A 13440-nucleotide genomic window follows, 5' to 3' on the forward strand; every position below is an offset into this window, starting at 1 on the left:
TAAGGTTACGTTGAGGCGCGCGGCTGTGAGCTTGCATCCGGGAGATAGTAGGTTCGAATCCCACTATCGGCAGCCCTGAAGATGGTTTTCCGTGGTTTCCCATTTTCACACCAGGCAAATGCTGGGGCTGTACCTTAATTAAGGCCACGGCCGCTTCCTTCCAACTCCTAGGCCTTTCCTATCCCATCGTCGCCATAAGACCTATCTGTGTCGGTGCGACGTAAAGCCCCTAGCAAAAAAAAAAAAAATGGTTACGTGAGAACTATCTGACTGTGAGATATTGCCTCCGGTCTACAAAGCCAAGAATAACGACCGACAAGATTCGTTTCGTTGAACACGCGTCAGTTCATCTGCAAGCCTTCGGGCTGAGAAGCGGTCGATTGGTAGGCCAAAGCCCATCAAGGCTGTAGCACCATGGGGTTGGTTTGTTCGGTGGCATAACTGAGGGTGGATTTTTATTTAGCCTCGTTAGATCAACTGAAGTTCAGTCTGATAATTATGAGGCAGTGGACCCGGTGAGCAGAGCCAAGAAAACGCGATTGAGGGAATCACCATGCCGACCAGATGGCATTAAAATATCTATAGGTGGTCTGGGTAGCAGTCACCTTGGCAGGCCAGTGACCCTTTAAGAATACCGTAGTGTGACCTCGAGTTAATTCTTGTAAAAGATCATGTTTGGAACGATCATAAATCGATTCATGGTTCTCCAGTAAATCCAGTTTAACATCCTGGTACACAAAGTCCGAATGATTCAGTCATGCCCTGCAAATAACATGTGCATTTTATGGAATGTATGACTCAAAAATATTTGTTCCCAGTGGAGAACGTCATCCAAAGCCTGCTGATACGTCGACTCTTCCAACTGCACTCACGTTGGACAGGTGACATTGATCAGCTCTGATCCGGAAGCCGTAGTTCCACACTTCCTTGATTGCAGGGTTTCTGGCATCGTGTTAGGAATGGTCACGTTGTAACCTGTCCATCGTCTCAATCAGCCGCAACAAAGAGATTCATGGTTTAATGTGCAAAATGAACTACGATATTCACTTACACACTTAGAAAAGATTCAGTCGGGAGAAAAATTACTATTTATAAGTCTCATTTTTTAGTCCGTATTGGCTTTAACAACTAAGGTCAAAGGATTTTCCCCGCCGTCCCATAATTATTTTATTTTTGTAGCTAGTTTTTATACATATACAAACATGTGTCAGCTTCAATTCTAGCTAAACATTACAAGAACATGTTTCATTCCATTCTGGAACATCTTCAGCTTATAAAAACGTGTGTTAAGCACAAATGTTCATACATTTGATTGTTTTTCACTCAGCACTGCCACTTATTCACGAGGATCTTTACTCCCTTCTAATACTTTTTATTTCCTTTCATCACAGAATCCCACCAACATCTCTGTGTTTTTAACCAGGAATTATATATTTTTTTGCAAGTTGCTTTACGTGGGAAGGAAGTGGCCGTGGCCTTAATTGAGGAGCAGCCCCAGTATTCGCCTGGTTTGAAAATGGGAAACCACGGAAAAGCATCTTTAGGGCTGCCGGCAATGGGGTTCGAACCTACTATCTTCCGGATATGCCTTTGCTGGCGGAATGTAGTGTTTACAGTGCACTATGTCTTCTGGTATTGGCTAGAATACATTTGTCACTTTCATTGACCTGTCTCAGTCTCATCCTTGACTTTGACAATATTAAAGTGACCGACGTATGAGCTATTCTAGTAATACCGCTCCTTATGCAGCCAGTCCCTGCTATGAATGGTGTGAAAATATCGCTCATAGGGTCGGTTGGTGAATGCATTTCAGTGGGCTTGACAGACTGATATGTAATAGCAACTTCTGGCTCAGCGAGGAAAGCAACGGGAAACTACCTCACTCCTCATTTCCCTGGTATGCTTCTTCAGTGACACCTAGGCCATCTATGACAGCTGTTAGTGGAGCTGTTGAGAATCAGACCAGCCTTCGGGCTGAATATCCAACATACAGTACATCTCTCGGATGCAAGCCCCTAACCGCACGGTCAACTCGCCCGGTGAATTATAATCAACTAAGGTTCTGACCTTAAGGAGTTTCTCCCGGTTGTTATACTTTAAAATTCAAGAATCAGTACATATTATAAGCTAATGGAATGTACATTGTATAATAACATCATTTTTGTATTTATAAGAAAGAAGAACATCTTCCCCTTTAAAGACTAATGCCGCAACGAACTAATTTATCAATACAAGCAATTACGTGTTCAGTGTTTTAATTCTCTACGGAAGAACATTTTAACTTTATTATTATCTTAAGTGTTTTCATGATTTTATATGTGCCAACATTTGTACTTAATAAGCTGAAGATGTTCCAAAATGGAATGAAACATGTTCTTATAATGTTTTGCTAGAATTTAAGCTTACACATGTTTGTATACGCATAAAAACAAGCTATAAAAATAAAATAAATATTGGACGGTGGGAAAAATCCTTTGAGCTTAGTTGGCAGTAAAATTGTTTACACGAATAGTGAAGTATTGGTTGCAACTAAAAGCAGAGGCAGGGGATAAAATTCTACAGATAGTGTGCCAGAACCACAGGAAACGTTAAAATGATGGCTACTGGGTAGATGGGGTGAAAAACTACTAGATAACATAGTGTAGGTATGGAGCCGAAGTGTGAAATATAATAGAAAAACAAAGGCGTAGGCGTAATGTAATGCAAGAGAATAGAGATGGGCACTATCGACTGAAAACCATTATCGACTAACCGGGCGATAATGGTTTTCAGTCGAACGAAAGTATTCATTACTTCCTGTCGAAGACTAAACAGTCGAATGATTTCAGTCGAGTGAAAGTATTCATATAACGCAAGTAGTCAGTCGTTCCATGAAAAGCATTCGAATGTTTCTAGTCGAAACTCTCCGTATCAAAAGTAGAGAGTCGTACTTTTACGAATTCGACTTATTTTAACGCAATTTACCAATAATTAGAAAACACTTGTATAGACACCCATTAGAAGAAAATTAATGTTACATTGAGTGACTTGCAAATTTATTCAAAGGGACTCACGTTCGCAGCCGGGAAGTCCACTCCGCTTCACAGTAGGAATAAGAAGCTGCACCACCCGGAGATCCCAGGTCGTATTCCATTCAATGACAGCGGATACCGTATCCTTAATATAGTTTTCCATTGGGTTTTCTACATTCATTCTTGGCAAATGCCACAATAGTACTACTTGGCGCATATACCAATCCCGGACTTATATAATCACACTATCGAGGAACTCACAGTTGCGCAGGTTAAAATTTGATTTACGCACTAATCCGTACACGGGGCTAATAAATAGAGAACCGAGCTCGATAGCTGCAGTTGCTTAAGTGCGGCCAGTATCCAGTATTCGGGAGATAGTAGGTTCGAACCCCACTGTCGGCAGCCCTGAAGATGGTTTTCCGTGGTTTCCCATTTTCACACCAGGCGAATGCTGGGGCTGTACCTTAATTATGGCCACGGCCGCTTCCTTCCCACTCCTAGCCCTTTCCTGTCCCATCGTCGCCATAAGACCTATCTGTGTCGGTGCGACGTAAAGCAAGTAGCAATAAATAAATAAATAAATAAATAGAGAGATGCCCTTAATATGAACCAACATCATACGAATGGCCTTTCTTGGTGCTAACTGGACAGTGAAACGTAGAAAGACGACAATGAGTGGCTCTATTCCCGAACAATGCTAACAATAATATGTAAAACATGTTGCTGTAGTACACAATCAGAATATAATTATATGGGAATAGCCAAACACACTACTACGCTACTACTGTATTTTCTAGATTATTATTGTAGTTTATGAATATCATCATCATCATCATCATCATCATCATCATCATCATCATCATCATCATCATCATCATTTCCGAACTCAAGTTTCCCGGGTGTGGTGTTATGTTTAACGTAATTAATATAAACAAATATACAACGAAACAAAGCATATAAACGACAAGAGAAAATCGCCATATCAAGTAGGTAGCTATAAAGTTAACATATACAGGATGAACCGAAATTCGCTCACTCCGGCGTCGCAGCGCGAGTCCTCACATGCCAGCAATAAAAAATGTCTCTCACAAAAGTTCGTCCTGCGAGTAGATCCGGCAGAAAAAGGACGTTGAAGAGTGGCAATCTGGCAACACTGCAACCACACTTCGGGTAACTACCTCTGTCAGCACATATGAGTCCGACTCGTTGGCTGAATGGTCAGCGTCCTGGCCTTCGGTTCAGAGGGTCCCGGGTTTGATTCCCGGCCGGGTCGGGGATTTTAACCTTAATTGGTTAATTCCAATGGCCCGGGGGCTGGGTGTTTGTGCTATCCCCAACATTCCTGCAACTCACACACCACACTTAACACTATCCTCCACCACAATAACACTCAGTTACCTACACATGGCAGATGCCGCCCACCCTCATCGGAGGGTCTGCCTTACAAGGGCTCCACTCGGCTAGAAATAGCCACACGAAATTATTATTATTATTAGCACACATGAGTCGTGCTGTACGGTTGGTGCAGTGGATAGAGTTTTGGGTTAGCAGAATCTCAGGTGTTTGAGATCTCAGTGGGACTCAAACAAGGCTGCATCCTCAGCCCACTCCTCTTCATTACCTTAATAGATGATGTGATCAAATCGTGTAATGGGAGGGTGCAGAAATTCAAGCTCGGCCACAAGTTTCTGAGGCTAGTGTATATCACCCATTGTGCCTTTGCTGATGACATATTGCTGCTGGGAGATTCGGAAAGGAATCTACAAAAGAACTTGTTAATCTGGGAAGAAGAGCTGGAAAAGAGGGGCATGAAAATCAATGCTAGAAAAACTCAGACCATGATTATGTCACGGTAGCCTACCTCACAGCAGATTGCACTGAATGGCGGTGCAATATTGGAGCAGACCACCTATTTTAAATACCTTGGAGCCACATTGCAGGAAGATGGTAGAAATGATGGCGAAATTATAGCCTCGATCCCAAGCCTCAGGGCGGCTCTTCAATGCACTGAAGAGAAATTTTCTTAACAACCCTTCTGTGTCTAAATCCACGAAACTCCGTGTGTACAAGGTGATATATCTGCCAACCTTGCTCTATGGCTGCGAAACCTGCGAAATATACTTAAGTATATTAAGTTATGGTAGGCTACTAGTATCATAATTATTAAAACATAACCATATTTCAATGGCGTCAATGATATACAGGGAAGTAAACAGTTAAATGCAAGAGTGAATAAGTTACGGAACATTGGTTTTGTTAATGGTGTTTTTGTGGTCTTGTTGGAGTTTAATTTGAACTTGATGAAACTGTTTTTGAGTGGACTCGATCGATTGATGGGTTAAGTGATTTGCTATTAACATATAACTTTTATGTCTGTAGTTAACTCATAGGCCTAATAGGTGGAGTATTTTTGGATCGTCTCTCATGGCACAAACCAGAAAATAAAATATAGCTTTCACTGGTCTCAGTATGAGGTGTAGGTAATAACGAACAAAGCACACTTACCACATGGCCTGTGGGACAGAGTGGTTAGCCTTATGCCCTATCGCCTTTACCCCAGGAATTAACCTGTATTCATGTTTTGTGTAGGATGGGTGAACCTTGCCCTATCGCCTTTACCCCAGGAATTAACCTGTATTCATGTCTTGTGTAGGATGGGTGAACCTCTGAGCCATGCGTACATCCAGAGTGTAAATCGCGTTTCTGAAATTTTTCGACTTCCTGATGAGGAATCGAACCCACGTCCTACCGGGTGAACCCGCCCGCTTCCGTAGCGTAACGGTTAGTACGATTAGCTGCCATCCTCGGTGGTCCCGGGCTCAGTTTCCGGTACTGTAAGAATGGCAGGAGGGCTGGTATTTGGTTAAAAAGGTACATGCAGCTTACCTCCATTGGGACGGGGGGGGGGGGGGGGCTGAAAAGAGCTGCACCACCTCAGGATGAGGATATGAGTTCAATTTTACCGGGTGAACTGAACTTGCTTCGGCTAGGTAGCCCCTGTGAGGTACAGACGTTGTTGCGTAATGACATTCAGAGCACGACTGTGGAAGGGGTGACTCAAATGTCTATCATGTGCTGCAATAGCACTTTCTGTCTTAGTAAGGAAAGCAATGAACTATTTCAATCCTCATCTTGCCTAGTACGTCTCGAAACGGTATTATCAGGGGAGTTTTCCCATAACCTTCTGTAGTGTTATTTGAGGATCCGGCCAGCCTCCAGACCAACAGCATGGATACACACAGTACATTGACATTTTAAGCATAACACAATGCAACTCGGTAATTTTATACTTTTGTAAATAATCTTTCTCTTTCTTTCTTAATCCGTTTACCCTCCAGGGTTGGTTTTTCGCTCGGACTGAGCGAGGGATCCCTCCTCTAGCGCCTCAAGGGCGCTGTCCTGGAGCATGAAGCGTTGGGTCGGGGGGGGGGGGGAGTAGAACTGGGGAGGTGGGCCAGTATCACGCCTTACTATGATTAACGGGAACCTTGTAGGGGACAGGCAAGGAAGAGGCCCCTGTTCAGCATAGCAGGTGAGGCCGCCTGGGTGAGGTACTGGTCCTAGTTGTATCACTGACCCAAAGTTTTACGCTTCAAGACACTGCCCTTCCCCTGAGGCGGTAGAGGTGGGATCCCTCGCTGAGTCCGAGGGAAAAGCCAAACCTGGAGGATGAACAGATTAAGAAAGAAAGAATAATATCGATCGGCAGTCTAGGGGCTGTGACAGGATTAAGGAATTCAACAGGATAATGTACCGCGTCATCCTGATAGGTGAGTCGGTTCACCGATCTATAGTCCGCCTCTGTAGCGTAACGATCACCTTGGGTTTGACTCCCGGTACTGTAAGAATGGCAGGAGGGCTGGTATGTGGTTAAAATGGTACATGGAGCTCACCTCCATTGGGGTGTACCTGAAAAGTACTGCTCCACCTCGGGACGAGAACACTAGTTTAATTTTGCGAACGTATGAACCACCTCCTGCACATGAAGTGTATTCATGATGGTCCCATTCACACCTGTGTCTTCGTCGTTGGTCGGAGTTGGTATTGCTTTCTCACACAGTCATTCAGTCGATTTCAGGTTTATTTCTTGAATACTGTGATATACATTGTGTATGACGTCAACGACAGTGATGTGTACAAATTTCATCTGATAGAACAATTATTCCGTTACTTCCTCCCGTCGTTCCATTGTCAATAGATAGGCTACGAGTATCTAGGAAAATCGTGCGCAGTCGGGATTGCCGCCAAAATTAACTCTCATATTTCGAGTGTTCGTGAATGCATAGCCATACACTTGATCTGTGCAGAAAAGCATTAACTCCATTTGCTCTGGTTCCTTTGGAGACAATAGGCAATGTCTGTTGAAAGTCACTAGAGAACAGGACCGTTACTCCACCAAAACACATGTTGCAACTGTGAATATGTCGGAGCGTCCAGTCGATTGGCTCTATGGATATTTTGTTTGCCAATTGTGCACTAATCTCATATAATCAGTGCACAGTCCCGCAGAATCTTCCATGTATTGCTGTTTTTCAATATATTGCACAGGTGTCTCAGTATTGTCGAGATCAGTGGGCACTTTATAACGTTGCGGTGATTCCGGAGGATGCACCGTGAAAGCAATCTTGCCGTCTCGTCTGAGTTTAGCAAGTAACACATTGAATAAGAATGTCTTGTCCGTAGCGCGAGGAGCATCAGTGAAAACGATGTTACTACTGTTCGCATTACCTCTCGGTAAACTGAGCGGTTAAGTTCGGCTCATTAAGGAGCACGGTGTTCGCCATGTTATTCCTGCTGTAGGCCGTTTCCCTAAGATGTTCTAAATTCAAGAGTTCCACGGCTGGTCCCTGGTCCGACAGCTCTGCATTCCGATCGGCCAACCGAGCAGAAGAGGGGTGGCCACGGCTCTACCGTGGCTTTACGCCTCTGTATTCGGGAGACGGAGAGGGGCTGGTCCCCACCGCCGGCTGACCTGAGAATGACTTTGCGCGGTTTTCCATTCTCACACACTAAGGCGAATGCGGGAACAGTTCCTAGTATAGGCCACGGCCGCCAACCCTCTCACCTTCTCCGATACAAATCTCCTGGCCTGAGAGAAGGCATCACCGTCTAGGAGGCCCACCTCCCCCCTTTAGGGGAGGAATGAAAACATGTAGTAATCGGTGGAAGGAGAGCAGATTTTGGCCTGCAAGTCGCCTCGGCTGGTCCGTGGTCCGACAACTCTGCACTCCGCCCGACCAACCGAGCATAGGAGGGGTGAGGAGGGGTGGCCACGATTCTACCGTGGCTCAAAGCCTCTGTATTCCGGCGACGGAGAGGGGCTGGTCTCTACCGTCGGGTGTCCTGAGAATGACTTTGCATGGTTTTCTATTCTCCCACACTAAGGCGAATGCCGGGACAGTTCCTAGTACAGTCTACGGCCTCCAACCCCCTCGCCTTCTCCGTAAAAATCTCCCTGGCCTGAGTAACGGAATGAAACCGTGTTTAGTAGTAGTAGTACTGTAATTATGTTACCAGGGAACATATTCATTCTCTCATTTCTGCACAACGAATTGTTAAACCTCAAGTTGTATTAACTTTCAACATAGAATACATTTTTAACCACGCAATATTTGTGCATGATATTTCCTGTGCTTACTTACTTGGAAATATGAATAGCAGGGTATAGCACGTCTTTACCGAGAGGTATTGCAAACAGTAGTAAAATCGTTTTCACTGATGCTCCTGGCGGTACGGGCAAGACGTTCTATAGCAGGGGCATTTCTAAGCAAGTTTGAATTTTGATATAATTTTCCTTCTACTTCTGACATTTAATTTTTAATGTCAACAGTGTTCCAAAAAAATATTTAGGAGTGTCATTGTACACAAATCTATACCAGTTTTTTTTAACATGTGGAGACATTTTCTGTACAAAACATTGGTAGCTATATCTTGGTATACTTTTAATTGAGAACCTGAAAAATGCTATAAATCGATCAGGCATTCTAGACACTAAGAGGTTAAAATTTTCTCGTCACAGTGTACTCACCGAAATGATCTGATAAGAGTTGGACATCATAGCAATGAGCATGTTGAGCAGCACGATAATGTTGATCACGGAGTACGATCCGAACATAAGCAGCGCCCAGAAGCGTGTGAAGCCCTTGATGCCAGTCAGCTCGAAGTTGTCGAGGTCCACAAGCCCGAAACTCGCCCAAAACAGCGACTGAGACGCTTCGAACAAGCTGACAAAAACACAGAAATAATTGTTAGCTGAGTAGCTATTTTCACATTAACCTGTTGTTAATGTGAATTTCTTTGCAAGAGAGGGATGTCCCCTCTTTAACTGTATTTTGATAATCTATAGTTCTTTAACAAGGATCGTGATAGTCATCAGTTTCAGACAAGCACGATTTCTGACACATACACGGTTAAATACTCAAATTGTGTGCCTCTTTAGCATTTAGTTGTGAATATTGTATAAATCTAGGCGTTGTGCGTAACAGTCGGATATTCTTCACAGTTATAGTGGGATTGGTTAAAATGATAATTTTGTTTTCATATTTGACCTTTTCGCCGAATGTTATGGATAATCACCGCCTCTTGATGAAAGATATATTCCCAAATATTGAAAAATGACACGAGCCGATCTCAACAATGCGTCAGAGTAGCATTTCGTTTCATTAAATGATATACCACATAAAATAGTGTCTCTTAGGTGGTCAAGGGCATGAAAGTTGCACATGCAAAGGAAAATCCAGTTCATGCAAATATAAGTGTAAGAGAAATAACAAATTCAGAGTGCCATGATAAATTGCTGTGTGTAAATAGTGAACATTAGACGAAATTTTTAAACTGAATAAGCAACTTAAAAATTCAACTTCGCATATTCCAAATTATTTTTAGTTCTTTAAAGATTAAGCACATATATCTGTGTGTTGCAAATGTTCATGAAATGTTAGACTTCTGATACAACATTTCAATTTATTTGAAGTTATAAGTGTGCTTCATTTAACTTGAAATTCATATGTTCTCAGATATTTTCTTTTAATTCTGTCGTTTTTAAGCATGTTTTCATATGTTTAAAACGTTCATTAATTCTGAAACTGTAGATGTCCATCACATTTGTTAGTTATATGTACTTTCACAAACCCTGTAATTCTATCTCTCATTTTCGAAAAAGAAAAAGCATTCATTAAATAAATCACCCCTTTTAGAAATGACTGGTAACAATGAATAATTAATCGGTATTTATCAAACATACAGAAATCATTGTTCGTTACACATAATAACCGTATATTATGTATAATTGTCAATTGATTGTGTTAAACGTTTACTGTACTAATTTTAACTGTCTCTAGCAGTAACTAGACGTATTTATTAGCGATGGTCGAATCTTATAAGCATAAATTAAATTACTGTAATCTCACAGGATGAATGCATGATTCATATGCGGAGTTGGAGGTGGCGCATTTAGTCCCCTTTTGCAAAGGAATCTTGATCCGACCTCCTATAGGGTGCACGAAACCTATCATCCTGTTTACAGACTTGGTAGAAGGGATCAGGACAATTATAATGATATGCACCAACTCTCCAACTAGAAATTTTCATCTAGATTCAGATGGACAAGTAAAGTAATGCCAATTTAGAACGAGGTCTGTGGCCAAATGCCTCGAAAGGAACTCTCGAGTCATCGTAAATAACAGTAATGTTACAGAACCCCGTTTTCGGTGTCTAGTGGTCATGAAATATCAAGATATGTCAAAAACCGGATGTGGAATTTTTGCACGAATTCAACAACCCTTTCACCCACATTGTTATTCGCAAAATCTGAGACAAAGTAGAACGACCAAGGAGACTTGCACCTGATAAATTATAATTGCAATAATGCATTACCTTACTTTCCTACAGTTGACTCTGGATAAAAATTGTGAGGTAGGGCGTTGTTCCTATCTTCATTTCAATTGTGCTATTTCCTTTAATCACATCCGGTTATTATTGGTCAGCATGTTCCCTACACGCTGCGTTTCGTATTCAAACTCCCAAGGTATTAAAAAAATCAACAATGACGGGATAATTGTCTCTCTCCCACTGCTGAAGCGGAATGTTGTCTGATTCTTGACCACTTTCACTCCATTAACAAAGTACGTTGGGAATTCAGGATAAGCACAAAGAGATAAGAGCTATTTCACCTGGTGCAATCTCCTGGTTCAGTCTTTTGATGTATAACCTAATTTGTTTTTAACATTGGGAAAACCATACCAAAAACTTCTGTGTGCAAAGTTTGCTATAATCAACGTCCACGTGTTTATCTATAACTATTTCAGAGATTCAGCATTCAATAACATGATTAGACATGCCTGGGATAAAATCAGTTTTACAGTTGAATGTGATACTTTTGTTCCTCCTGAGAAACGTTGTCTGGAGGACTGAGAATTCCAGATACTCGACTAACAACTGCAGAAATGCAGTGCGTTGACTGCCTTTTACACCCATGGTTACAGGAATTCTTGATCGAATTACATTGTAACGGTTCAAATCTCGTTACAAGATGATATCTGTACTTTTATTAATATTATTACATCTGTATTATTATTATTATTATTATTATTATTATTATTATTATTATTATTATTATTATTGTTCAATTCAATTCTGCAATGATTGTCGCTTGCGTGATTGTAGTTAAATTGTGTATATATGTGTGAATATTAGCATTTAACCATGTAAAGTAAGACTCGCTGCATAATATCATATATGGATCTGCTTTGTAATAAGTTTTGACATTGCAACGCACATGTTGCAATACTGTTAGCGTAACTGCCGAGTCATTGCTACGTCACTGTGTGCATTTAACGGTGAGCTCACTTTCTTGGAGTTACCTAGGGTGCCGCAGGCGGTTTCACCATTGTCACTGGGTGGGAGTAGATCATAGTTATTTCTGGATATTGCGTAGGTGTGTCAACTAATGTCTATATAAGCTGGTCCAGTGTATTATAGCGTCAGTCGAAAGGATGGAGAGGCCTCAGTGAGTCATTAGTCATTGGTCATTGAGAGAGTGAGGCCACAGTTGGTTAGTGCAGTTGGAAGGAAAGAATTGCCATGAAGTCATAGAAGGATAGACTTGCCATGAAGTCATGTAGGACAGACTTGCCATGAAGTCATCTGGATGGAGAAGCAGCAGTCACATGGATACTTAGTCGTCAGTGAAACAAAAAGGATACATCACCAAATTAGGCTTGATACATCTACAGTAAACACAAATCAAATGAATACGTCGTAATTACACTCAGTGTTGAAGGTACAGTCAAGTAAACCAGTGAGGGATAAATTTCGTGTATAACTGTTAAATGTCCGGTCAAGAGGAATTCAAATTAATGCCTAGTTTCTTTCAGTAGCAATATCATTCTTTTATATTCTCATCTGTTTTATCGCAGCAGTTCTCACTATTTTTATTGACATTATTTCAAGAATATATTTTGTTCTATCTAATTGATTTATCGTTTTATTTCAGTGGTAGAATTAGATAACATCAAATTAAATGGGGGAAACAAAACCACAATCTCCTTTTCCAGAACCTATATGGTATGTTGTCAAAAGTAAAAAAAAAAAAAAAAAAAAAAAAATATGATGGCGTAACCCCACATATGACAAGGACAGGCAAGCCACTTGGTGTAACCAATTAGTCGTAACCTGCAGTTAACAGTAGGTTGTACCAGTGTAAGCCACTATACTTGCGACAGCTAAGTATCTCCATCTCTCAAGCCCACGCAAGCCAGCTGGCGTAACACAGTGTGTCTTTGTTTTGATGAGTGTGTCTGCTAGAGTTGTCATTAAAATTAACTATATAATTCAGTAATAGTATTTTTGTCATATGCTATACAAATATTTATTACTATAAGATGCTAATTCAGTTTAGTTGTGAATTTGAGTGTTACTTCTGTGAAGTTGTAGGGGGTTCTCTGTCTATAATATCGTTTATTTTGCCAAGTTTTCAGATATTTATTCGATCTAGGTCAACTCAAGACCGTATCAGTGGTTTTTAGCTTTCGTGTCTGTCTGTCTATCCGTCTTTTCCACCATCACGGCGAAACGGCTGGATAGAACTCAACCAAACTTCACATATATAGTACTGTATACTTATCCAGGGGAAGGTTTAAATTAGCATATGATTTAAAAATCACTTAATAGACTGGAGGTTTATAGGGAAATCATAAGTCTTCTTTCATTTCCTCTTATACTATCGATTTTCTGTAAAATCCGTAGACTATTTGTAAAACGCCCCTTCATTTTAAACAACTTTTGTCATGAGCATAATTTCGCTTACTCTTCAAATGACGGAGAAAATTACTACATTCTGCGGCTTTCATGCTCTGCATTGAGTGACCGACAGACCGACAACGAACCTACCGGGACCGAGCTCGATAGCTGCAGTCGCTTAATTGCG

General features: G+C 41.4%; 1 protein-coding gene across 1 annotated transcript in view; it reads right to left on the bottom strand.

Moving 5' to 3' along the window:
* The window catches only part of trp (transient receptor potential), a 169046-nt gene that overhangs the window by 13660 nt on the left and 141946 nt on the right, over positions 1-13440 (bottom strand). The window contains exon 13 of the mRNA XM_067143925.2: positions 9043-9238. Coding sequence (XP_067000026.2) covers positions 9043-9238 — 196 coding nt within the window. The remainder of the gene's footprint in view (positions 1-9042; positions 9239-13440) is intronic.

This window comes from Anabrus simplex, chromosome 3 (genome assembly GCF_040414725.1).
Source record: "Anabrus simplex isolate iqAnaSimp1 chromosome 3, ASM4041472v1, whole genome shotgun sequence".
NCBI classification, from domain to species: Eukaryota; Metazoa; Arthropoda; class Insecta; order Orthoptera; family Tettigoniidae; genus Anabrus; species Anabrus simplex.